Raw genomic sequence first — 25,985 nt, 5'->3', positions numbered from 1 at the left:
TAGTGATCCCGCCAGCAGGTTTGATGGGCCCAGCATTGAGTCTCAACTTATCAGGTAGGGCACTGTCATCGACATGTGCTGGTTTGAGACGATCAATACTGACGATCTCGACGCGGCCATGTTGATCAACCTTGAAGGTCGTTTCGTGAAGAGCGATCAGGCGAAAAGGGCCTTCGTAAGGTTGTTGCAAAGGTTTGCGTACCGAATCTACTCGTATGAAAACATGTGAACAGGCAGATAACTCTCGAGAATGAACGACCTGTCGATGTGGTGTTCGAGTTGACACCGGAGGCAGCGTTCGCATAAATGCAGACAGTCGTTGGACGTAGTCTGATTTACCGAAATCGTGTCTGCTCAGCGGTGTGAAGAAGTCCCCAGGCAGACTCATTGTCGTGCCGTATACCAGTTCAGCGGCAGAACATTGAATATCTGCCTTCAAGCTCGTTCTGATACATAGGAGAACAAGCGGTAAGGTTTTGTACCAGTTGTTGATTTCGTGTGCTAGAAGAGCACTTTTGAGTTGGCGATGAAACCGTTCAACTAAATTATTCGATGCTGGGTGGTAAGCGGTAGTGCGTATGCGTTCCGTACCAAGCAGCCGGGTCGTGCAGAGATGAAACGCAATGTAGCTGCGATACCTGGATGGGACAGTCCATGCAGGCAATCAAAGACTGAACGACGTTAAGCAGAGTGTACGATGGGTTGGGGAAGACCGGTTGAATTATCACATAGGATGGTACCTGAGCTAGTAGCTGGGGGTTCTTCCTGACACTGAAGGGATGAAGATTGTGGTGCTCCTGTACAAAATGATCGTTTGCTTGAGCGGCTGTCATAGCAGGAAGTTCGAGCACCGGTGAAGTAACTGCATTCACTTGGATACGTGACAGAGCATCAGCAACATAGTTCGACTCGCCTTTAATGTAACGAAGGTCTGTCGTGAACTGAGAGATATAGTCCAAATGTCTGCACTCTCGTGGTGGGTAGCGGTCAGACTTGGTATGCAGAACATACATTAAAGGCTTGTGGTCGGTGAATAAGATGAAATTGCGACCTTCTACTGCGTGCCGGAAATGTTTGATGGCACAATAGGCTGCTAGCAATTCTCGACCAAAAGCGTTATATCTCGTCTCCGTGGGAGTAAGGCATCGTGAGAAAAATTATCGAGGTTGCCAACTGCCGGAGATGTTTTGTTGCATAACGGTTCCCATAACAAAATCCGATGCATCAACCGCTATACGAAGCGTGGCTGATTGGTCAGGATGAGCGGGGAGTGTGACTTGAGCCAGAGCCGTTTTGACCTCTGAAAGTGCAGTACTTGCGGAATCGTTCAATTCTAATTTGCGTGGATTGCCGTGAAACAAATTGGTTAATGGTCGTGACCGTTCTGCCGCGTGTGGGATGAAACGTAGATAGAAGTTAACCAAACCGAAAAGTGCCTTCAGTACCTTGAGTGTGAACGGCACGTTGTACTCCCTTATTGCACGTACTTTGTCTTCACAGAGTAAAATACCCTCTTGCTTAATGGTGTGACCCAAGAACATTATTTGTGGTTTGCCCGATTAGCACTTGTCCGGGTTGACTACTATGCCATTATCCGAAAGACGTTGGAATAAGCTTAAGATGTTGATAATGTTCATCTACGTTTTATGATGCGATTAGCAGGTCACCAATATAGACGTGAACAAAATTTAAGTTTCGTACTATGCTATCGATATGCCTTTGGAAATTTTGAGCAGGATTCCATAATCCAAATGGCATTCGTAGGAACTCAAACAGACCAAAAAGAGTCGTGATAGCGGTTTTCTCGATATCTTCAAGAGCGACTGGGATCTGATGATATGCTCGTACCAGATCGATCATAGAAAAAGTTGTGCCACGACGTCTTGTGTATGGATGGTGGGATAGCTATCAAAACGTGTAACAATGTTTAGTGCCCGGTCGTCGCTGCATGTTCCCCCATCCTTTTGCGCACCATGTAAAGAGGTGAGGCCCAGGGACTGTGAGAAGGACGAATAATACCAGTAGCTAGTAAATTGTCAAACCTACGTTTAGCGGAGGCCAAATTGTCCAGTGCCAGTCGGCGTGGTTTTGCCGTGGCTGGAGGCCTGCGGTTGACTATGTGGTGTACCACACGACTGGCCACCGATGGAATCTCCTCGAGTGGTTTAGTTAATTTGGGGAATTTCTCGAATAAAGCGTGGAATATATCGTCACGCGAATAAAAGACACCTAAGATTCGATACCAGTTTGTTTGAGGATTGAGGCCCATGAATTTGCTGTTCGACGAGGTATTAATTAGCTGCAGCCTACGTGATTCGACTAGCAATTCGTAATGCTGTAGGAAATCAATACCGAGTATGGCTGTGAGAAAATCGGCAATGATGGACGTCCACAGATACTGTTGTCGGTCGCCCAGGTTGAATGCGAGTTGTCGTGTACCATAGGTAGGAATGACTGAGCCATTCGCAGCGCGTAGTACAAGTGTCGTAGCTTGTGACTTACTGTTATCAAGAGGTACGACAGAAACTTGGGCACCAGTATCTGCTAGGTACCTAGCGTTAGCGTGATAATCGTGCCAACCTGGGGTGAAGGGCCAGCGAGCACAGCTGCATTTACTCGCCGGTTCGGGAGTTTCCCGCCTTGTATGAGCAGGGGTCACGACAACGTCGGGCACCGGACCCAAAGGTGCGGTGAAACCAGTACCAACCCCCACTCGCTTCCGAAGCCGCCTTTCGGCGTGGCTTGGAAGATGTCATCGTTGGGCGAGTGGTTGCGGCTTTCCGAGAGCGTGAAGTGGCTCGAGGGGCGTAGGATTTGGGTGTGTCGAAACGGTCTCGGAAGTTAAGACGTGTATGAGTACGACCGCCTTTATCACATTGGGCCGGGAAGTGACCAGCCTCGATATCCACGTTCGAACGTGATGTTGAGGCAACTATGTAGGTGTCTCGGTCGTCGGTCCTTGCCAATATTTTGTCCGCCATGAGGACCACCAGGTTGAGTGATGCGTCCTCGAGCAGGCCCGTGATCGTTGGTTGGATGTGTGCTGGTAACGATTCGAGCCACAATTCCTTAAAAATTTCGGAATCAGCTGCCGTAAGTCCTGCAAGAGATTGCTTGCAGGTGGCTCGGGTTAGCATCACCCAAAGGGTGACGTGCTAATAATGTCCTCAACCGTTCCTCGCTCAATTGGAGGAAATGTCTGAGGACCGCCTTCTTGAGACGATCATAAACGTTGGAAAATATCAATTTGAAAATGTGCAACAGACGTGGATAAATAAGTAATAAACTCACCGCAAATGGCTTCTTTGGAAGATTTGGACTCGACTGAAAAGTGTCCATATTTTTTGGCTCACAAATTGTAGTTTGGCGTCGAGTCGCGGTTGACTATGATCACCACTACAAGAAGGTTGCGTACCAGATATCAGAAAGCAATCGGAAGTTGTAGCGAGAAATATTTGTTGGCGATCTCGTGGTATCGAAAGAATATCGAGATCGTGTCAAAGGTGTACAAGCGGAATCACTGAGCAAACGTAAGTGCGTGCAAGGTCACAATCAACGGAAGAAAGAATGTATGTCTTTAGTACAGTTGAACAAGCAAGTACAGTAAAACAATCACTGGTGCAATTGGTTACAATAATATTAATCGTTTCCATTGAAAGTAGGTCACTACAAATCTTTGGAGTGTCAGATATCAAGGTCAATAGCATGGACCGGTAGATTTTCCGTACTCATTACTCAAGTTTGTGTTTAGTTATGCTAATTAAATCTCACGATCATGGAAACTAGTAGAGCGGTTCATTTGATATATTAGTCTGAAGTAGCCACGCGTCAAGTTGTTTGTAAAGCTTTGATTCGGTTTGGTTAATCCTCTGAAGAAAAGTTTGAGCTTGCTTTTTTCGAATGGTGGCAACATGAGCTCCTCTGAATCTAGGGATGAAAACTTACAAGTGAGCAAAATATTCTGAACAAACGAAAATAATTATAGTACACATACCACACTAATTCAGAAACTTCAATACCTAAAGCCCCAGGAGGAAGCAATACCCGGGATACTTCTTTTGATGCTCCAGGTGTTGCAGATGTTACGTTGGGCAAAGAGTTAGTTAGAAGACCTATTCTATATAAAAGATCTGAAACAAATATTCCTAACATATGTGTTGTGAGTTGCTGTTTTATTCTTATAGTTCTTTGCATAACAGGACTCATCGTCACAGAATTTTAAGCATCATTTGAAAAAATTACATATTGCTGTTAATAAGGTACCTCTAATTTTAGTGAAATATTTGAACATTTTCCGTTAGATTTTGGAAAATGACCGCCTTACTAAATATAGAAATCAGTCGAAAAAGGTATGAGTTAGTGTTGAAATGAATTTATTTCTTTTAGAATTTCAGAGGAAATCAGGAGGCTTGTGAGAAAATGTTGGATGCCGTTAGAGAGCTTGGGTCCTTTATTGTTCAGCGTCAAAACACCTCTCCAATTAGTCATCACATTAGACCTACTAAGGATATGCAGTCCCGCTTTCCTATGAGAGTGCGATCAAAAAGTACTACCCATGATGATTCAATTAGCCATAAACGTAATTTAACAGTGAGGGTGGGGCATAGTCTCAAATCAGTCAGACGTCCTACATCACTGACTAAAAGGTCAAAATCTCCAATCAAGCGTTCAGTTTCTCCTTATCCGGTGATTGATACTGAAAACTCTTGCTGTTCCAAGCATTCGGGACATTCTAAGGGTGTAGACATATTTTCTCAGCGTGAAACAAAATATAGATTTCCAGTCAAAAATGATACCTTTATAGCTTCAAAACAGGAAACTGAAAATGTCCAGGCTTCAGAAGATTTTACAAACCCAGAGGTGAGTTTCTTAATTGATTAAGAGTTCTTGAAATATTGACTGATTATATGGGGAATCCGTATCGCTTTTGGGGCACATGATTTATATCGGTGCTTTTCGTTAATTTTTAAGCGCTTTGTTTGTACGGTCTTAACGTAAAATCTTGATGTTTACAGAGTCGGTGTCAAAAAAAATTGGTTTATAAATCTTGGTCAAGTACTACTCATTTATGACGTAAATGTTTACTTAGTAGGTTGCTAATCAGTATAATGACTGTTCATACTACTCATCTGCCCAAAGATGTGGAGATAAAACGTATAACCCAGTAGTCGAAATCCTCACGTCTTAACCTCTGGTTCACTGTTCTACAAAGAACTTTCCATCTTCAGCATCATTAAAAAAGCTTGAAAAATTTTGTGTGATTTTGAAAACCTGTTATTTAGTTCAATTATCGAAAATGGCAAATTCAGAACATGAAATAGGATGCTAATATTGGAGTGAAGTGGAGGAGGATTAGGTTGCATATTTGGTTAAAAATTGAACGAAATTATTATCTAACGAAGAGAAACGGTCTTGTGAGCTTTACAACCAAGGCAGATATCTTTCATTTGAGACAATTCATCTCACATCCACAAAGAATGCAATAGTAAGCTACATAAGGGTCGGAGAAGTGACTTAGTGACGAGAACGTTCGCCTTTGGGCCACTAGGTGGAAAACTAGAATCCTGCTCCACGTACTTCGGTTCGGAAAATTGGGTAGTATCATCAGCTTCCACTCTTAGAGTAACTCTTATTTAAATACTCGGTGAATAAGTTTGTCTAAAATTCGAACGAAATGATCGAAATTGGTTTTCATTCGTCTTGCAAAACTATGCTTTAAGATTGTTCGAAATAGCTTAGATATATTCACGCTGTCTTTCCTTAAACCCTGAGTCCCTAATTCCTGTACGCTTTCTTTTTATATCCAGTCTTGTATATTAAAACTGACACTATTACTACTACTCTGTGATTTGACTTGACAATTCTCTCTTGATGTGCTGATGTGGTGTATTAACTTGAGTCGATGCACATCTGCGTCAGGTTCTATGTTACGTGTGGTCGGATGGCTGTCAAAGAGTTGCCTGAGATTGTTATTGATATCTTGAAGGCTTTATAGACAAATAATTCAGAAAGTAAGGGCAATGGTCAGTTTATGAGATGGCTCTGGAGAAAAAAGAAAGGTTAACAGGACTGGCTTCTATCGACCCACTATGACTTCAATTACGGTCAGAAATAACACTTACTACACTGATGCTATCAGATATGGCACAGAGTAAATGAAGTAACAGTCAGCTATTTATTGTCACTTTTTTTGTGAAACCTGCCTCAGTAACTTGAACATGTTGTATGAATGTCATCACAGAAGCTCCCATACAGTACATCATTTACGGACACTGATAGAAGCTGGGGAAAACGGAGAAGTCGTTAGTTTGTGATATAGTGGTGCTATATGAAAAATATGTAGGACGACAGTTCGTCAGTCCAACACTGATCACTGGTTGCGGTCTTAAAAATTCTGCAAGTTTGAGGTTGGAGACGTTATTAGACATATTTCAAAATAGAAGAGATTTGAAAACCTGCTGTAGTTTCCTATTGCTTCTCAATTAAAGTGAGATCAACCTTTTTGGGATGAAAATCGTCAACTTTGTGTTTAGTTCTTGAAGATTTTTGCGGTGGGTGAACCATAATCTTTGTTCGCTTTGTAAATCATCATTATTCGTGTAAACTAGTACACAACGAGCCTTTAAAAATAGTTAGGTTGTTTTGTTAAGTTTTTAACCGTAAAGTCTAATCAAGGAGGTAGTTCAGCTCATTAAAGGGTTATGCCCTCAAGTTAATCAGTGAGCAGATTAGTTTTGTGTGCTATTTGGATCCGTATGATCCTAAAGGCTATATGCATAATCGATTTTGAGTTAATGTTTTTCTGTGGACCCTCCTCATCCATCAACTTTGTTGATTCATAAGACTCTCATTTCTACCATATCTCTATCGTAAAGCAGTTAGTAAGAAGTCCATAGAAGTGACTATAATCATGTGGTCGTATGAGAGCACATAGAATGGATTCTACCTAGTTTTCACAGTAATAGGATATTTGGGAGTAACTTTGTCAGTGTCTTTAAATAAATACTTTTATATTTGATTGTGTAATATCAGGTTTTTAAGGCTTTTTGTTGAAGATTCGTAAGAAGCAGAATTACGGAAGTTTACCTGAGATAATAGGTTCAGTTCTTAAACTTTTAGTTTATATGACATCTGAAAGGTTAAACCAAATATCAGCGAATTTCCTTAGAAGTCGGTTTAATGAGCGTGTGGTTTTTACTTGTCAGTTGCTAATACGGGTAATATTATGACACACACCTTGTAATGGTCAGTGAGACTTCTCAACTACTTGTCAAAACTGATATATTGTGGTTCGAACCTATATTCTACTGGTCGAAAATTAAATCTCCTAGAAAGTTCTCATTCCTCTAGGAGATGCAATATGCTCCAAATTATTTGCAACTATTATTCATTTATTCATGGACAAAATTTGGCGTAACACGGCAGAACAGAGTACGCCACACAAAATATAGATGACATTGTGAGCAAAATAGAGCACATTTGAAGAGAATTAACAAAAAAATAATTAATAGGAAAACCGTATGATAGTAGAGACGGTCCAGTTAACAATACAAACGAAAAAAATTCGAAATTCTTCCATCCAGAAAACTTTTCTATCATATTTCTAAAAAAAGAAGAAGAAAATTACAACAGCATCGCCTTGGGTTTCTATTTTAAGCTACGTTTAATTACGTCTCAAAAACAATCTTTCATACCCAAACCAAGGAGTCATAATAGACTGATGGATCCCAGTCCCACTTAGCTTTCTTTTATACCACATTATCTTGTCATAAACTGATCATTATAACATTTTACAACCAGTTCCAGCGTACGAACAACATGAAATTGATGAATGAAGAACTTCTAAGCAACAGAAAAATGTTTGTTATCGGTACCATGAAAATACATTCGTTGTAAATTCTTATTTTGTGTTATAAACCACTCAATGATGTTTTTTTGTTTTTTTTCTGAATGGATGAGTGAGGTTTAACATTTATCAAGAGGACTTGATGAGTAACACATGTTCATCGGTACGGTTAACTTTTGCCGGCTTTCATTTAATTATTTGTTCTTGCGGTTCTACACCAAAAAGAGCCAGTGTAGACCCATTAACTGTCTTCAGCACTACTGGAAACGGTTCCAACCTCATCGAAGAAATCTATCATCCTTCACTTACTTTAGAGTAGTTTAGTCAAAACTTATGGTTTTGTGCAGCTTAGGTGTATTCGTTCAAGTCATTTGTACATTAATTATCCCTCAGTTTTAGTTGGTTTTAATAAGTGAAGTTTAAAAGGGATATTTTCAAACCTTTTTACGTGTTTCACGTAATTATTTCTCTTTATTAGCCCGAACAAACTGTTACAGCTGAAGAAAAGTAATCTGAATCTATCTTCCTTATATTCTCATCGGTGTCTTACAATACCATTCGTGCTGAAATATAACATAACACTTGATAATGAACATTCGTCGACTGAGTAAATGAGGTGACAAAGATTATCGGTGTTATAAAAATCCATACTTAAGGTCATTAAGTGTAGATTTAGAAAATATCATGAAATATGGAAGTGATTATCTAGAATTTAAAAGTCCGTTTAGTCGTGTAACAATAATGTAAGAATCTAGATAAATCTAAAAAAATTGGTCAAGCATTCATCACATATTTAGTGGAAAAGCGTTTTGTTATAGCCAATGAAATAACCAAGTGAAGGTTGCACAACTTGATGTTACTTATTGGAGAAGCAATCAAAAATATCAATTTATTGTGGGAGCGTACCTGAGAAGTACATAAGCCTTGTAAGGGCTCTTTACTCGAACACTGCCAGTTGAGTCAGAGCTTATGGCATACTTTCATCTGATTTTGCGACCTCAAGTGGTGTCCGGCAAAACTGTTCACTATCTCCACTTTTGTTCAATTCCATCATAGACGACCTACTGATGGAAACAACGTTCTCGTCGTCTGAATTTTACGGGATCGATCAGGAGAACCACTTGGTGGCTTAGAATAAGCATATGACATAGTCCTGATTAGTGAAGACGCTGATAAAATGCAGTTTTTTGGTAGCACTGGGCATCAATACCAGGATATTTGGGATGCGTTTCTCCCCTTTGAATGCAAGTTGTTGTTTCAGCACTGGTCTGCCTCAATACCTGAACTAAGGATAGGCAGTAAAGTAGTCGAACGCGTCGACAACTTCACTTTTCCTGGAAGTCTGACCAGCCCTAATGGGTCGGTGTCTGCCGAAATCTCATCATGGATTCAAAAAGCTCGTTGGGCTTTTGCCAACTTACGTCACCCATGGCGAAGGCGAAATATCCGTCTATCAACTAAGGAACAAGTATACTGCGCTGCAGTTTGTTCTGTTTTACTTTAAGGCTGCGAACCGTAATCATTAATAGTAGAAGGTACTCGTAAGTCACTAGTAATTGATGACAGATGTCTTAGTGTGGTTGGACGCAGGGTATTAGGGAATAATGGTAACTCAGTTGATGATGTAAATCTTCATCGACTGAGATGGTTGGGCTATGTGTTACGCATGCCCAAGCACCAATTACCACGAAACGCCATGCTGATTAGTGTCGGAGACAAATGGAAGAAAGTTAGGGGCCAAACAAATCGTGGCATCAGTCCTTGAAGTCACTGACCTCTGATCTGAGCCGTGTTGGCCGATGTAGACTACCTGGTTTGGGTCCGCATGACTATCGAAACGAATCGTTGCATATTTCGTGTGATATCACTCAGAATCGATCGCAATGGCGTAGGTGTATACACTCTCTGTCTTCCCCTTAAACTGTGAGATTAAAACTACTTTATACCATTCTTCCTACAAACTAATTCCTTCTCTTTGTCTCATACTATTGTATGCAATTTTTTTATTGCCATTGAAGTATCTGCTTCTATGAATTTGGTGTTCATCTCTTGTATTAATGATGTATGGCAACTTGGACCGATGCATATATGTCCCCGATCCTACTTTGTAACTGACTGACTGATATATTTATACGTACTTCTTGAATGGATGAATGTTTAGTTTAAGGGTTTTTGTCAGTGATATCATCACTTTTAAATTCAGGCAATAGGAAACAAGCATTCTTAACTGTGATAGTTCAGATAAAACCGACTTCTAATGTTTTGTGATGAAGTTATCATTGTGATTTTCCATCTGGAGTCCATTGAATTCCGAGATTAATTTTCCATAGTAATTTTGATGACATAATGGGCTTAGCTGAAAAAAATGAAGTAGATATCTAAAATAGTTAAAACACATCTTCAATTATTTTCTTTGATCAACTTCTGCAAAGAAAGAATACCAACTTTCGTGGGAAGAATTAAATTAATTTTATTTCGTGTGCTCTGATTTTCCCATATAAAATGTCTCATAATGTAACTTTAGGTGTAACGCGTATAAGTATTTTTTATCAACCTGCCTACATTAGAAATATTGTCTCATCGATTATGTGCTTTATGTTGCAGGTATTCCATAAAGATGTCAGCTGAAATCTAGCTAAACAGGCTACTGATAACGATCTCATAAGTATAATGACACATAATTTTATGGAACAGAATTTTTACATCTTTAATACATTTAAACAGAACCTATTTAAATCCCATAGTTTTTAATGGTAGATTATAATGTTAATCTATAGTATCAAAAGTTTCCTCTTTGTGGGAGGAAATCTTTGCCAAATGTCAAGGCATATCAAATAATACTGTAAATATATCGAAAATATCCGAACTTTCTAGCTTTATTGTAAATTCACGATAATCCTGTAGGCTGTAGATTCCTAGTTTCCCATGAATAATGGGTTTCAAATATTTTATTAACCATCTAGTGAGCCAACCATGAATAATAATATCGATCTAATCGGAACATTAATTTTCTGTATCTCAAATCAGCGATATTAATAAAATTAACGGGGATCCTTTTAATTCCATTTCATCATAAATGAAATTATAAATTCATCTGTTTCTCAAAATTTCGTTTAACATCTTTATAATTTGTCTGTATATCAACTTGGTTATATCCTTATGAGATCTACCAATAATAAATTTTTGAAAATTATCTGAAATCGGATTTACTTTATGTATATATTCTTAAGGATTATACCAGAACCTTTGTCTAGTTGAAGCACCGGGTTTATGTCATCATTCATAAGTTTTCTAATCACTAACTGGTTATCTTTAAAGTGTACAATTAGTATTTTGGATTAGATTCAATTTTCAAATTCAAATGTTGCTAGGTTTGTTATCAAATTTAGTTGCTAATCATAAAGATTCTCAAAATAATGAACCCTGTTTTTTTTTTCATAAATAAAGCAATGATATGTTATGGTGAATCAAAACCACATGTTTCTATGTGGATATTCACTATAAATTCATTGTAATATTTAAACTTGTGTCAATTTAGTCTGGTTATTTATTTGCTCTGAAAAAGCAGCTTAGATTGTAACGAAACATTAGAAATATAACTTTTCTACTCATTAGGATATTGATTTGTCTTTTCGATTTCTTCCGAAATCCCCGTTGCCACTGATATGTCTTGTGTAATGAACGCTACTTGTTATTTTTGGTTGTTGCTGATTGTTATATTGAAAACACTTATCATTTAGACTGGAAAGAAGGAACCTCTGCAATTCGCAGATATCACAAAAAATATATTTATTATTAACTTTCTACTCAATACTCAATTTATTTGAAACTATCAAGTCCCAATCTTGATACTGATACCTATATAAATCTTTACTTTTATTCTGCTTATGTGACTGTTACATCGGAAAATAATCTTGTTGTACGTCATTTCAAAACCATATCTAATCTGTTCCGAGTTAGTAAACACTTGCCACAATTGACCTTATGGTTTGTATCTATTGTCTCAGCTGTTATTATTATTATTCAAACACTAATTAGTTCTTGTATATTTGGATCTCTCTGATTTTCTCATTTGAAATTCATTTCAATTTTTCAGTCTTCTTGATATCCTTTTTCTCAATAGTGTAAAAACCTAAATTGATAAACTAGTCATTCACGCTGAAACATAATCGTCGTCTGATCAACCTTCTTTATCGTGACATTACACTGTTTATGTCTTGACATGTCTACTATTCCTTACATGACTGATGATTACTAATTCAGGATTTACGAAATATTTGGCGGACAAGCATGTTTATTTAAGTTGTTACTGCTCTCAATCAACAGCGGAAGTTAACAAAGCATAAAACAAATAAGTATCGGTATTAATGGAAAGCTAAATGGTAAAAATATAGTTGAAAAACAGTAAATGAAATAATTAGGTTCAAATTATAAGATAAAATTATCCTGAAGATTTAGAGGGAAATATTCAGTTAGTATATTTGTAATATTGAAACTAATTTCTAGATGTATCCAGTATCTCCGAACCATTCATCACATGTGATACCATCACGGAAGGAGTAAAAATGCAAAACTGATTAAATATATCATCAATCTTTATCGACAGAGATATTTGTAATTTGTGTTACGTATACTTAACCACTAGCTAATCTGTTGCTCAATGCTACCTAACGTGATAGATAATTTGAATAAGGCTAAGAACACTCTGACCATGATATGAAATCAGTCTTTGGGGTCACTCTTTATCAGTGTGAACCAAATCGATCAAAGTAGCATAGTTATGTTCCTTGAAATCTTCGATTTAATATCATTTCATAATTTTGATTTTCCTTTTTTTAAATCTCATTTATTTCTTTTAAACGACTTTTCCTATGGTTAGCTTTACACTTCATTTATTCCTTCATCATCTTGTTAAATTACTTTTCAGCTTAAGTCACTATACATTATTTCCTCGGGTTGAACACTGATGTTATATTTTGTGACCGCCGATTAGAAAGCAGTAAATTAACGATCGGATCAATGACGCGTAAACCCGTATGAGCAGCGTAGATTCTTGATTAGTCTTACTTTCCACCTAGCCCAGCCACTTGAGTCCAGAACACCAATCCGGGCCTCTACAATATGAATCCTCATATTTCAAACATACTGAGTTTATATACCAATCAAACAGACCACAACGTACCAATAAAATATGAAACAACATTTGTACAAGAATTAGCCATATGTGGCTGTGAATGTCGGAGGTAGTAATTAATATACTGGGTATAACTCAAGAATAGTAAATCGTATCATAATAGTTCATAGGTCAAAATAAAGCTTGTGATAAGAGGAATATGAATATGAATAGTTTAGTTACATAACAATTATATGATAAAAATATATGTAGTATTAGTCCAGAAATGGATCCCAAAAGTTACCATTCATTATTCTTGTCGGAACATAACAACTGAATATAGTCGTTTTTTATTATAGCTAATAAATAGTCCATCTATCCTTTTTTTTTCTGAATTTATATCATTCTATCCACTCAAATCTCTTTATTTAGATTGCTTGTTTAGAAGCTGAATTATCACATCGTGATACATTGATCAAATATTTATCTGAACAATTATTTAAATTATATCAAGATAATGATAGAATATTTGCTGAATATGAATTACAAGAAGCTAATTTAACTAAATATTTACATTCATTAAGATCACGTTTAACTGAAACAAATTCTAATTTAAATCAACAATATACTACTCATAATAATACTACTAATAATACTAATTCTATTCATACTGATTACATAACACATATTACTCAATCCATATCTCAAGATATTCATATTAATATCACAGATTCTATTTTACATCATTTTGCTAAAGAAATCAATGATAAAATCATAAATCCCGGTATAAATAATAATAATAATAATGATAACGATGTCATAGTTACTATGAATCCAGTTCAAAGAATAGAACAATCATTCATATCTGAATTACAAGATCTTAATTTAGCTACACAGAATTTATTAAATTATTGGGAAATAAAAAATCATCAAATGAATTATCCCATTGTATGTCAACAATTTTTTAATGCATTACTTAATTTTTGTATTATTTCAATGAATTCTTATCAATTAAATAATCAATTTATTGATCCAAATATTAAAGATTTACAAATGAAAGCAGATCATGCTGAACAACAAATTATTGATTTATCAAATGAAATCAAACAATATCAATATCAATTAAATCAATTAAATGAAAAATTACAAAAAAATCAATTAGAAGAAACAAATCATCATTTATTGATTAGTGATTATTTTTTATCATCAACAAATTCTTCATCTAATAATAATAATATAATTACTTATTTGTCTGATACAGATCAAACTCAATGTATATTATCATCACCATCATCATCATCATTATTATTATTAGATCCAGGATCAAGTTCTCAAACTTATGAATCTATACCAAAAATAAAATCAATAGACGATCAAACTATATTCCCATTAAAATCGACAATAATGCCAATCGATATTTCAACAACCACCACCACCACAACAACAACAACAACAATACCGGTTGATAATTCGATTAATAATTTACTTCAACGTTTATGGGGAATGTTATCGAAAGAATCAAAGTTATTTAGTACAGATGTACATAAATCTAAATTATGGATTAGTAATAAAGAGGATTATGATACATTATATGAAGCATATAATATTATTGAACAATTTCAATGGTATATACAAAATAATAAACTTTCATCATTTAAATCATCTAGTTTAGTTGAGTCACAATCTTCACTGTCAACAACAGCAACATATTTTGCACCAGAATTAGTTGCTAATGAAATCAATAGAACAACCGCAACTGATAAGTCTATACCTGTTGAAGTTTCATCAATAACTAGCCTTACAGATCAGTCGACTATTACTGCTTTAACTTCTAATCAACATAAAATAAAAGATATTGAAGAGGTAAATTTGGAATCATTCAAAATGAAAGAGTTATCTTCTTGTACAAATTATGCAACAAAATCAATTTACTTAACAGATATGTGTACATCTACAAGTGATCTGTTAACATTGTTTATTAATAAAGATCAAAATCATCAGTTGAATATACAACAGGTTAAGCAAATGAATGATCAGGTAAGTTTGTTTCTTTTCCTTTATTATATTATCGTTATTTATAAAGGATAAACTATGTTTAGTACACAAACCTGTATCTTAATCAATAAAACTTCAAAAGAAATCGTTAAGGAAATGTAAACTTTTTGTTTTATTGAGTAGAGTGAACACTATCTCTTAGATACAGACGCATCTAGCTGATGAGTACCAAATAGGACAAAACGTACGTCTTGGATTTCACTGTTATACATAAACTACTAAATTAATTTGTGCCATAATGACTATATCGAGATGATCCTCACAAGATGCATATATAACGGTTTCAAATTTAGAATACGTTAACTGTTTGTTTACTGTTTTTCGATGTTTTCAATCAGGATGAAATCTGAGTTTTACATTCCAACTGTGCATACTTGTAATTCAAGATACAGAGAAAGAGTACTTAGTCGCAGCTAAAAATATTGACACAACTATCTGGTTATAATTGAGTCATCGGAGGAGTCTAGAATGCTAGCTATCACTAAGTGTAGGTCTAGAGTCAATTGGGGAGTTCCATCCTAAATGAATAACCATATTCCTTTACTTTAATCAACCTTTAGGTTTTAGTGTATCACTTGTTTAGCCGCTACTTAACCACTGCTGTTATTTTGAAGTTGTTAAGCACTGAGACTAGTTAGCCTCTTTAGGGATGTGTACATCGTGTGCGGATGGTCTTGATACCAGTTAGGTTCAAGCTTAAATTGATGTTGGATAGTGGCTGACACTGAAATCCAGGATACTCGTCTCTTCGCGTTCCGGTCTCATCAGATGAATGCAAATTTATTCCAGTGGATAAAATGCCTTGGAATTTGAAACGAAATGTACTGAGTTCGAGTCTTAATGTAAGTATTTAGACTAGGGCGCAAGTACATCCAGCTGACTAGTCTCAAATACGACGAAATGAGTGTTGTGGATCTCATTGTTAGTCTCCATCTAACTTTAATTCAAAAAACACTTATTATCTCTAGTTTCAACATGAACAATTAGCATAATTTCCTGTCAATAAGAACTAGCTTTTTACATCATGAACATCTATTGAACGAGAGCTCTATATGTAGAAACATGTCAGCAATTCAAGGTTTCGTTGTTTCCCAAATGATATCAATCCACTAGAAAGGACTATCGTAAAATACAATTTTGATTGTCTTAACCATATAATTTTTTTGTTTGAAATGTCTAGTAATATTAAATAATGATTCAGAGTAAACAAACATTTCAGTTTAACTGAATTACTGTATATATTTATCCTATACAATAAATAAATCCATTAGTACTTCTCCTTATGTTTGTTTGTTTTGTTTTTTATAGTTAACATTTTATACTTTCTGTTTTCTTATGTGATTATTAAACGTATATTCAAGTCTAATTATGCTATAAAAGTAATCAATAATTCCACTAATCGAACATAACATAGATTAATAACTAATCAAAGAACGGTTCACTGCATGATTCCACGTTCCTAATCGTAACAATGGAGTAATTCAGTTTCATAAATTTCTAACACGAATTATTTTAAAAAGTTTCTTGTATTGCCCCAAATGCCCTGGTACGGCCGAGAGTGGGGTGAGTCCGCTCTCCCTCTCCAAATGCTCTCACATGGCCACGTGCATACAACCACTGACAGGGAATTCCTACTCACTACCTTCTCGTGGCATTACTGTTGTTTAGGAAATTGAGAGGACGAAAATTGAATGTCAGGCGCTTTAACCGGGTTGACGGATACGGAGGATTCACCTAAGGGAGTTGGAAAACCCTCATTCCAAACCAATGGTGCACACGGGCTGGCTCCAGGATCGTGAGGGAACAAATGGCGTATGAACCTATTGTTGGTGACTGGCTGCCATGCGGCTGCATCTCCTTATGTTGCTGCCCGAGTGCCCAAACCGAAACAGGTGGTTTTCTGAGGGTGCCACACCCGGAGCCTTCAACCTAAAGGTTTGATCCACAAGACAGTGGAGCATCGTAATGAGATGCAGTCCCATGGTAGCCGACGACCAATGATTGGTTCATACGCCATTTGTTCCCTCAGGATCCTGGAGCCAGCCCGTGTGCACCATTGGTTTGGAATGAGGGTTTTCCAACTCCCTTAGGTGAATCCTCCGTATCCGTCAACCCGGTTAAAGCGCCTGACATTCAATTTTCGTCCTCTCAATTTCCTAAACAACAGTAATGCCACGAGAAGGTAGTGAGTAGGAATTCCCTGTCAGTGGTTGTATGCACGTGGCCATGTGAGAGCATTTGGAGAGGGAGAGCGGACTCACCCCACTCTCGGCCGTACCAGGGCATTTGGGGGCAACTATAAAAATAATTCATTAACATATCCAATTATTGATTGATTCGAAATGATCACAGTAACTAAATGTGTGAAATTGTTCCTTGTTGTAAAATGAATGACGTTCTTAAGTTTATATACAACTAGTTATGGATACTCTTGTCATGAATAGTAATCATAACATTGTTTTTTTTTCTCCTTCTCTTTTATCAGATAATATCAACAGATGATCTTATTCAAACATCATCATTGGAAAAAGAAGCTTTACGTGAGTTACAAAGGAAGTTTAATTACTTAAAAGATTCTTATAATCATTTAGTTAGTCAATATCAAACTTTTAATCAAACATTATGTAAACAATTAAAATATGTTAATTTAACATTTGATGAATATAAATCTAATATATCTGTTTACATTTCTCATAAGTATAAAAATGTCTGTGATTCATCTATACAAACTGATTCTTTTAATCATTTGCCTAGATTGACTGATCCATCATATAGACAAATACCATTAGATTATAGAAATTTATATGAAGTTGAATACTGTCATAGTTTATGGCCAACAAATGAAGTGATATCAAATGAAACCATAATTTATAATCAATCTATGTTAAATACTGAATTAACAACAGATAACTGTTCATTTGAATTATCTCAGTTAAAACAAGATTATGAAATTTTACAATCAAAGTTACAGAAATCTGAAAGAGAAGTAGAAATGTTGCATAACAATTTATTAGATATTGAAAATCATATTAAATTAGCTATATCTAATAATCATTTTACTAGTTTACAATGTATTCTAGATAATGGAGGATTATCCAATGTACAGTCTTTGACTAAAGCATTTTTAAATCAAGTCAGTACAATTATATCAAATTTAAATCAATATATACCTGATCAAGATAATCAAATTGAATATGAATCACCTGATCACTACCTCACTGATGATAAGAGTTTTCCGATTCATAGTGCAAAACGTTTACTAGTAAATACAGAGGAATATGATCAGAAATATCCACTTTATTCAGCTGAACAATCTCTTATTCGCCTAACTGAATTACAGGAAATTCTACAACAACAAATCATTAGAAAGCAAGATACTTTTGTTGAACAAATTGAACAGGATAATTATTCATTCAACCAAGAAATTGACAGATTATTAGATGACAAACCTGAAATCACGGATTTGAACTTGACAGAAAAGCTTCAGTCTGCTCTACATGTTATATACGAAGAGCTATCTTTGTGTCAGCATCTAGTAGATAAACTCTTGAGTGAAAAAACAAAACACTGCAAACTTATAGCTATGCAGGCATCACAAATAGAAGATTTGAACAAAGAATTAAGAGATTATGACTATAAATTAAAAGCTATTTCAACAGGACATAACATTGTCCCACATAATAGCGACGAGACGTATGAAAATAAATGCTACGAGAGAAATGATGAAAAGGTAAAAAGTGAATGTTATATATATCACCATAATCAATATCCAAATTCACTTATTGATTCATCTACAAATCCAAATAAAAACATAATAAACGAACTAAAATTAACTAATCAGACAGAGACTGAACAAACAACTATAATGTCAAAAGAAGAGAAAGAATATCTAACAATAGCCAAAATTGAAGAAACAAAATCCACATTAGATAAAGACACACTAACAACTTCAGAATTTACCGTGGAGATGACGAGAGAGAAGCTAGTGAGTTCAAGTTTGTGTGAAGATGAGTCGAATGTGGTTGGTCAACTGCGCGAAGAGTTGACGTCTTGTTATGAACAGATAGTGAAGCTGTCTAGATCGGTGGAGGAGAGTGATGCTTCGTTGATGGATGTCCGGCGTTTGTTGACTGTGAAGGAGAGTGAAGTGGCGGATCTGAGAGAGGAGAAGCGTCATTTACGAGACGAAGTGAATGAGTTGAGGGAGACTGTAGAGGCAGAACGACGTGATTTGGACATAATGCGTGCAAATATGGATGTGTTGGAGAGCAAGGAAGAGGTGTCGACGATGTGCGTGGAGTGTCGTGGACCGAACGTTGCTGCTGCTGCTGCTGCTGTGGAGGAGGAGTGTGTGCAGACGGAGATTGACGACGAAGTTTTTGACCTGGTGTCGACGTTGCAGCTCGAGGTTGCCCATCTGCGTGAGGAAAATGCGGCGACGTTGGCGGCTCTGGAGCGTTCACAGCTCGAGTTGATCATGAAACAGACCGAAGTGCAGGAACCGGAGTCACGTATGATGGTGAACGAGACAACTTGGTGGATTCCCTGTGAGACTGTGAGAAAGGCGCCCGATGTGGTTGTCCGTGAGTTGGCAGAGGTTGATGACACAGACAGAGTGGAGGCAGACGTGTTTGCCGGAGTTCCTGACATGCAGCTGGTGGAGACTGTTGCAAGCGACTCAGTGTCAGGCATTGTGCCTGATCGAATGGACAGACAAACTACGGACTTGTGTGTTGAGGGCGTTTCGAACGAGGAAGTGGTCTTGCCCATTCACGCCACTCAGAGTTGGACGAAACCGCCGAGTGAACAAGACAATGACGATCCCGAACTTGCCCTGTTAAATACAGACAGCCTAAGAGCGCGATTGAAGGAGGCCATGAGCAGAATCTGCGAACTTGAGAATGCCAAGACAGAGTTGAGTGTGCGTCTGCGTGAGCTGGAAGGCGTTATGATGTGTGAAGATAAGCCAATGGATGTGATGCCTCTTAGTTCTCGTGTGCCTGACCGGTCGATGAAAGTGACGGACGAAGCTGATGCACTGTCGAAGCACAACAAAGAGCTGATGACAGAGGTAGACTTGTTACGAAGTAAGATTTCAGAGCGCGTGACACTGTTGGACGATGTGTGCATGGAGATGGATGAGGTCAGAGGATCACTGGGTTTCTTGTTGAAGCAGGTGAGAGAATTGCGTGCAGCACATGCTGAGGCGAATGCTGACCGCGCCGAAATGGCGAACAGAATGAGTGAGTACGAACGGGTTTCACATCGCCTGTGCGAAACAGTTGGTCGATCCACGTCACCAGTGCAAGACATCGACTATGCACACGAAGGCTCGTCGACTGACCGTTGCACATCAGACGGGTTGCGAGAGGATTTGCAGCGTGCACTGGATACACAATCGTTCGAGCTGGAGGCAGTCACTGAGAAACTGAAAGAATGTGAGTCAATGAACAATGCCCTGATCTGTGAGAGTGATTCATCAAAGAAACGTTTGAGCTTTAATTTGCCTCCACCTGTTAGACATTTCAATTCTCGTTTAGAAGTCAATAGTATGTTGGTGGAAACTTCTGGTAATCTTTCTAATTTTAGAGAAAGTGATCGTAATTATTCAAGTGGTACGCTGGTCTCTGAAATCCAAGGGACTTGCGAAAGTGATCTTAATTCAGGCCAATTTCTTGTAGCCAGTGATAGTGAGGTAGGCAATAAACTCAATGATAACTTCGCTCATGGAAATAAGTCATACATATCGTCGATAGTTTTAGATGCTTCGTGTTTCAAGATGCTAAGTCCATCCGTTGTCGACCCGATGATGGTTGATTCTAATGCAAATGAATCTAAGTTTACATTTGCCACATATTCATCTTCAAAAATGGATAAGTCACTTCAACAAAACCGGATTGATGCCAGTGAATCACATGCTTGTCACTGTGAAGAAGTTACCATAGTTTCGTATGATGACTTCTCACAAGATAAAATTTCGCACATTTGGAGAATGCCTCCGGATATTAAAGACGAAAAAATGTTCATCAGTTCTTTGATACTACCACCACCTAGACAACCCTGCAGTATGACATACGCTGAATCAGCATCAGATATTCCCGTAATGTCGCGCAGTTTATCAAGTAAAGAACTAGAAACCGTCGAACCATATAGTATAAAATCAGAAAGGCTTGTGAAAGACTGCGTAAACAACACAGACAAGCATATGGAGTGGTCTTCGAACACAAAAGCATATAGTGTTACAGGGTACTCAGAAGAAACAAGTATAACAATTAACGAAGAAACGAGAAATCATCTGGAAAAATTCCAAGGAGAAAATCTGAAAAGCAAGAAAGAAGATGAAATCATCATTAAAAGAAACCAAAACGATATTATTATAGAGTGCGATCAAAAATTAGAAAACGAATTTTCACAACAGCAATATCAACCGACCGATGCGTCAAAACGGGATAACGCCAATGAAAAAACTATAAAAAAATCAACAAAAAGTACAAATACACAATTCAGAATAATTTCAAGAAATAATAACACACACACTAATGACGACACACGATCGCTTAGCCTCCTGTTGAAGCAGGTGAGAGAATTGCGTGCAGCACATGCTGAGGCGAATGCTGACCGCGCCGAAATGGCGAACAGAATGAGTGAGTACGAACGGGTTTCACATCGCCTGTGCGAAACAGTTGGTCGATCCACGTCACCAGTGCAAGACATCGACTATGCACACGAAGGCTCGTCGACTGACCGTTGCACATCAGACGGGTTGCGAGAGGATTTGCAGCGTGCACTGGATACACAATCGTTCGAGCTGGAGGCAGTCACTGAGAAACTGAAAGAATGTGAGTCAATGAACAATGCCCTGATCTGTGAGTGTGAGTCGCTGAAGCGTCGTCTAGAGAGTTATATGACTGTGATTACTGACTTGGAGAATGATGTGACCAAGACGAAAGCACTGTTGGCGTTTGTGGTTGACCATATAAGAGGTCTGCGTTCCGACTATGGAGATTGGTGCAGAGAGCACGAACAACGAGTGCAGGAGTGTTTAGATGCCGTCACAACAGGGTTGTCCCATGGTGTGGTTGAACACGTGGACCGTGAGTGTGAGACAATGACATGGCCAGAACACTTGGAGTCTACTGTTATGCTTGATAGCTTTGTGCGACTACAAGAGTCTCATGAAGTGACGTCGATGCAGAGAGGACAAGATTGGGATTCGGTAAGTGAGATGAGCAGACTGTGCGACCGGAACCGTGAGCTGTCTGAGGAGCTCTGCAAGTGTCGAGACCTGTGTGATAAGCAGGCATTTGAGATGGTGTTGATGCAAACAGCTCTTCGTCAGGCAGTCGAACAGGCGTCACCTGCCCGAGAGGAACTGGAGGCCTATAGACATGAGAAGGTTTGCGCAATGTCAGATCTGGAGAGTCAACTGTCTGCTTCTCGTGACGAGTGTTCTGCACTACGGGATCAAGTGTGTCGGCTTGAGACATCGATGGAAGAGCATTGCAACACAGTGTTGGCGATAGCCAGTCGAGACTGGGAGTCGCGCGTAAACGAAATTGTGAGAGAACGCGACACAGCCATGAAAGAGTTGTTGGAACTGCGTAGTAGGTTGGATATGGCAGACGATGTGGACGCCAGGTTGGCAAAAACAGTGTGCAGAAGTGACATGGGAACTGACGTGCTAGATCGTATGATTGAACGTGATATAGCTTTGTCATCAGGGTTCACTAGTGATACGAGAGAGACTGTGAGCGTGGGCGTTGGTAAAGATGCAGAGGACGACGAGTCGAATTGCATGGTTGTTGACGGTTGGAGCGACTACTCCTCAGAATGCATACACGACGAGCACAAGCCTAGTGTGTCGGTTGGTTCTCCGACTAGACTTGTGAGTGTGGAGACTCAAGCGACAGACAGCGTGTCTTGGTTGGCAACTGACACATTGTCAACTTCAGGATTTACCGATCAGTCGACCGTAGATCAGTCGACCAGGAGTCCAGTGGAGATGACGAGAGAGAAGCTAGTGAGTTCAAGTTTGTGTGAAGATGAGTCGAATGTGGTTGGTCAACTGCGCGAAGAGTTGACGTCTTGTTATGAACAGATAGTGAAGCTGTCTAGATCGGTGGAGGAGAGTGATGCTTCGTTGATGGATGTCCGGCGTTTGTTGACTGTGAAGGAGAGTGAAGTGGCGGATCTGAGAGAGGAGAAGCGTCATTTACGAGACGAAGTGAATGAGTTGAGGGAGACTGTAGAGGCAGAACGACGTGATTTGGACATAATGCGTGCAAATATGGATGTGTTGGAGAGCAAGGAAGAGGTGTCGACGATGTGCGTGGAGTGTCGTGGACCGAACGTTGCTGCTGCTGCTGCTGCTGCTGTGGAGGAGGAATGTGTGCAGACGGAGATTGACGACGAAGTTTTTGACCTGGTGTCGACGTTGCAGCTCGAGGTTGCCCATCTGCGTGAGGAAAATGCGGCGACGTTGGCGGCTCTGGAGCGTTCACAGCTCGAGTTGAGCATGAAACAGACCGAAGTGCAGGAACCGGAGTCACGTATGATGGTGAACGAGACAACTTGGTGGATTCCTTGTGAGACTGTGAGAAAGGCGCCCGATGTGGTTGTCCGTGAGTTGGCAGAGGTTGATGACACAGACAGAGTGGAGGCAGACGTGTTTGCCGGAGTTCCTGACATGCAGCTGGTGGAGACTGTTGCAAGCGACTCAGTGTCAGGCATTGTGCCTGATCGAATGGACAGACAAACTACGGACTTGTGTGTTGAGGGCGTTTCGAACGAGGAAGTGGTCTTGCCCATTCACGCCACTCAGAGTTGGACGAAACCGCCGAGTGAACAAGACAATGACGATCCCGAACTTGCCCTGTTAAATACAGACAGCCTAAGAGCGCGATTGAAGGAGGCCATGAGCAGAATCTGCGAACTTGAGAATGCCAAGACAGAGTTGAGTGTGCGTCTGCGTGAGCTGGAAGGCGTTATGATGTGTGAAGATAAGCCAATGGATGTGATGCCTCTTAGTTCTCGTGTGCCTGACCGGTCGATGAAAGTGACGGACGAAGCTGATGCACTGTCGAAGCACAACAAAGAGCTGATGACAGAGGTAGACTTGTTACGAAGTAAGATTTCAGAGCGCGTGACACTGTTGGACGATGTGTGCATGGAGATGGATGAGGTCAGAGGATCACTGGGTTTCTTGTTGAAGCAGGTGAGAGAATTGCGTGCAGCACATGCTGAGGCGAATGCTGACCGCGCCGAAATGGCGAACAGAATGAGTGAGTACGAACGGGTTTCACATCGCCTGTGCGAAACAGTTGGTCGATCCACGTCACCAGTGCAAGACATCGACTATGCACACGAAGGCTCGTCGACTGACCGTTGCACATCAGACGGGTTGCGAGAGGATTTGCAGCGTGCACTGGATACACAATCGTTCGAGCTGGAGGCAGTCACTGAGAAACTGAAAGAATGTGAGTCAATGAACAATGCCCTGATCTGTGAGTGTGAGTCGCTGAAGCGTCGTCTAGAGAGTTATATGACTGTGATTACTGACTTGGAGAATGATGTGACCAAGACGAAAGCACTGTTGGCGTTTGTGGTTGACCATATAAGAGGTCTGCGTTCCGACTATGGAGATTGGTGCAGAGAGCACGAACAACGAGTGCAGGAGTGTTTAGATGCCGTCACAACAGGGTTGTCCCATGGTGTGGTTGAACACGTGGACCGTGAGTGTGAGACAATGACATGGCCAGAACACTTGGAGTCTACTGTTATGCTTGATAGCTTTGTGCGACTACAAGAGTCTCATGAAGTGACGTCGATGCAGAGAGGACAAGATTGGGATTCGGTAAGTGAGATGAGCAGACTGTGCGACCGGAACCGTGAGCTGTCTGAGGAGCTCTGCAAGTGTCGAGACCTGTGTGATAAGCAGGCATTTGAGATGGTGTTGATGCAAACAGCTCTTCGTCAGGCAGTCGAACAGGCGTCAACTGCCCGAGAGGAACTGGAGGCCTATAGACATGAGAAGGTTTGCGCAATGTCAGATCTGGAGAGTCAACTGTCTGCTTCTCGTGACGAGTGTTCTGCACTACGGGATCAAGTGTGTCGGCTTGAGACATCGATGGAAGAGCATTGCAACACAGTGTTGGCGATAGCCAGTCGAGACTGGGAGTCGCGCGTAAACGAAATTGTGAGAGAACGCGACACAGCCATGAAAGAGTTGTTGGAACTGCGTAGTAGGTTGGATATGGCAGACGATGTGGACGCCAGGTTGGCAAAAACAGTGTGCAGAAGTGACATGGGAACTGACGTGCTAGATCGTATGATTGAACGTGATATAGCTTTGTCATCAGGGTTCACTAGTGATACGAGAGAGACTGTGAGCGTGGGCGTTGGTAAAGATGCAGAGGACGACGAGTCGAATTGCATGGTTGTTGACGGTTGGAGCGACTACTCCTCAGAATGCATACACGACGAGCACAAGCCCAGTGTGTCGGTTGGTTCTCCGACTAGACTTGTGAGTGTGGAGACTCAAGCGACAGACAGCGTGTCTTGGTTGGCAACTGACACATTGTCAACTTCAGGATTTACCGATCAGTCGACCGTAGATCAGTCGACCAGGAGTCCAGTGGAGATGACGAGAGAGAAGCTAGTGAGTTCAAGTTTGTGTGAAGATGAGTCGAATGTGGTTGGTCAACTGCGCGAAGAGTTGACGTCTTGTTATGAACAGATAGTGAAGCTGTCTAGATCGGTGGAGGAGAGTGATGCTTCGTTGATGGATGTCCGGCGTTTGTTGACTGTGAAGGAGAGTGAAGTGGCGGATCTGAGAGAGGAGAAGCGTCATTTACGAGACGAAGTGAATGAGTTGAGGGAGACTGTAGAGGCAGAACGACGTGATTTGGACATAATGCGTGCAAATATGGATGTGTTGGAGAGCAAGGAAGAGGTGTCGACGATGTGCGTGGA

At 39.4% G+C, this 25,985-nt stretch overlaps 1 protein-coding gene across 1 annotated transcript; it reads left to right on the top strand.

The window, feature by feature from the left end:
* Nucleotides 1-3,911: 3,911 nt before the first annotated feature.
* LMNB2_4 (Lamin A C) lies at nucleotides 3,912-25,766 on the top strand (the record flags this gene model as incomplete). The annotated part of the gene is made up of 8 exons (XM_051218927.1): nucleotides 3,912-3,947; nucleotides 3,986-4,159; nucleotides 4,200-4,259; nucleotides 4,302-4,349; nucleotides 4,387-4,860; nucleotides 13,392-14,996; nucleotides 17,500-24,139; nucleotides 25,750-25,766. 8 exons carry the CDS (start codon nucleotides 3,912-3,914, stop codon nucleotides 25,764-25,766), a joined length of 9,054 nt encoding a protein of 3,017 aa, XP_051068669.1.
* Nucleotides 25,767-25,985: the final 219 nt, after the last annotated feature.

Source organism: Schistosoma haematobium, chromosome 3 (genome assembly GCF_000699445.3).
Source record: "Schistosoma haematobium chromosome 3, whole genome shotgun sequence".
In the NCBI taxonomy this organism is placed as follows: domain Eukaryota; kingdom Metazoa; phylum Platyhelminthes; class Trematoda; order Strigeidida; family Schistosomatidae; genus Schistosoma; species Schistosoma haematobium.
Note: the sequence above shows the minus strand (reverse complement) of the source record. Positions and strands in the feature narration are given on the sequence as shown.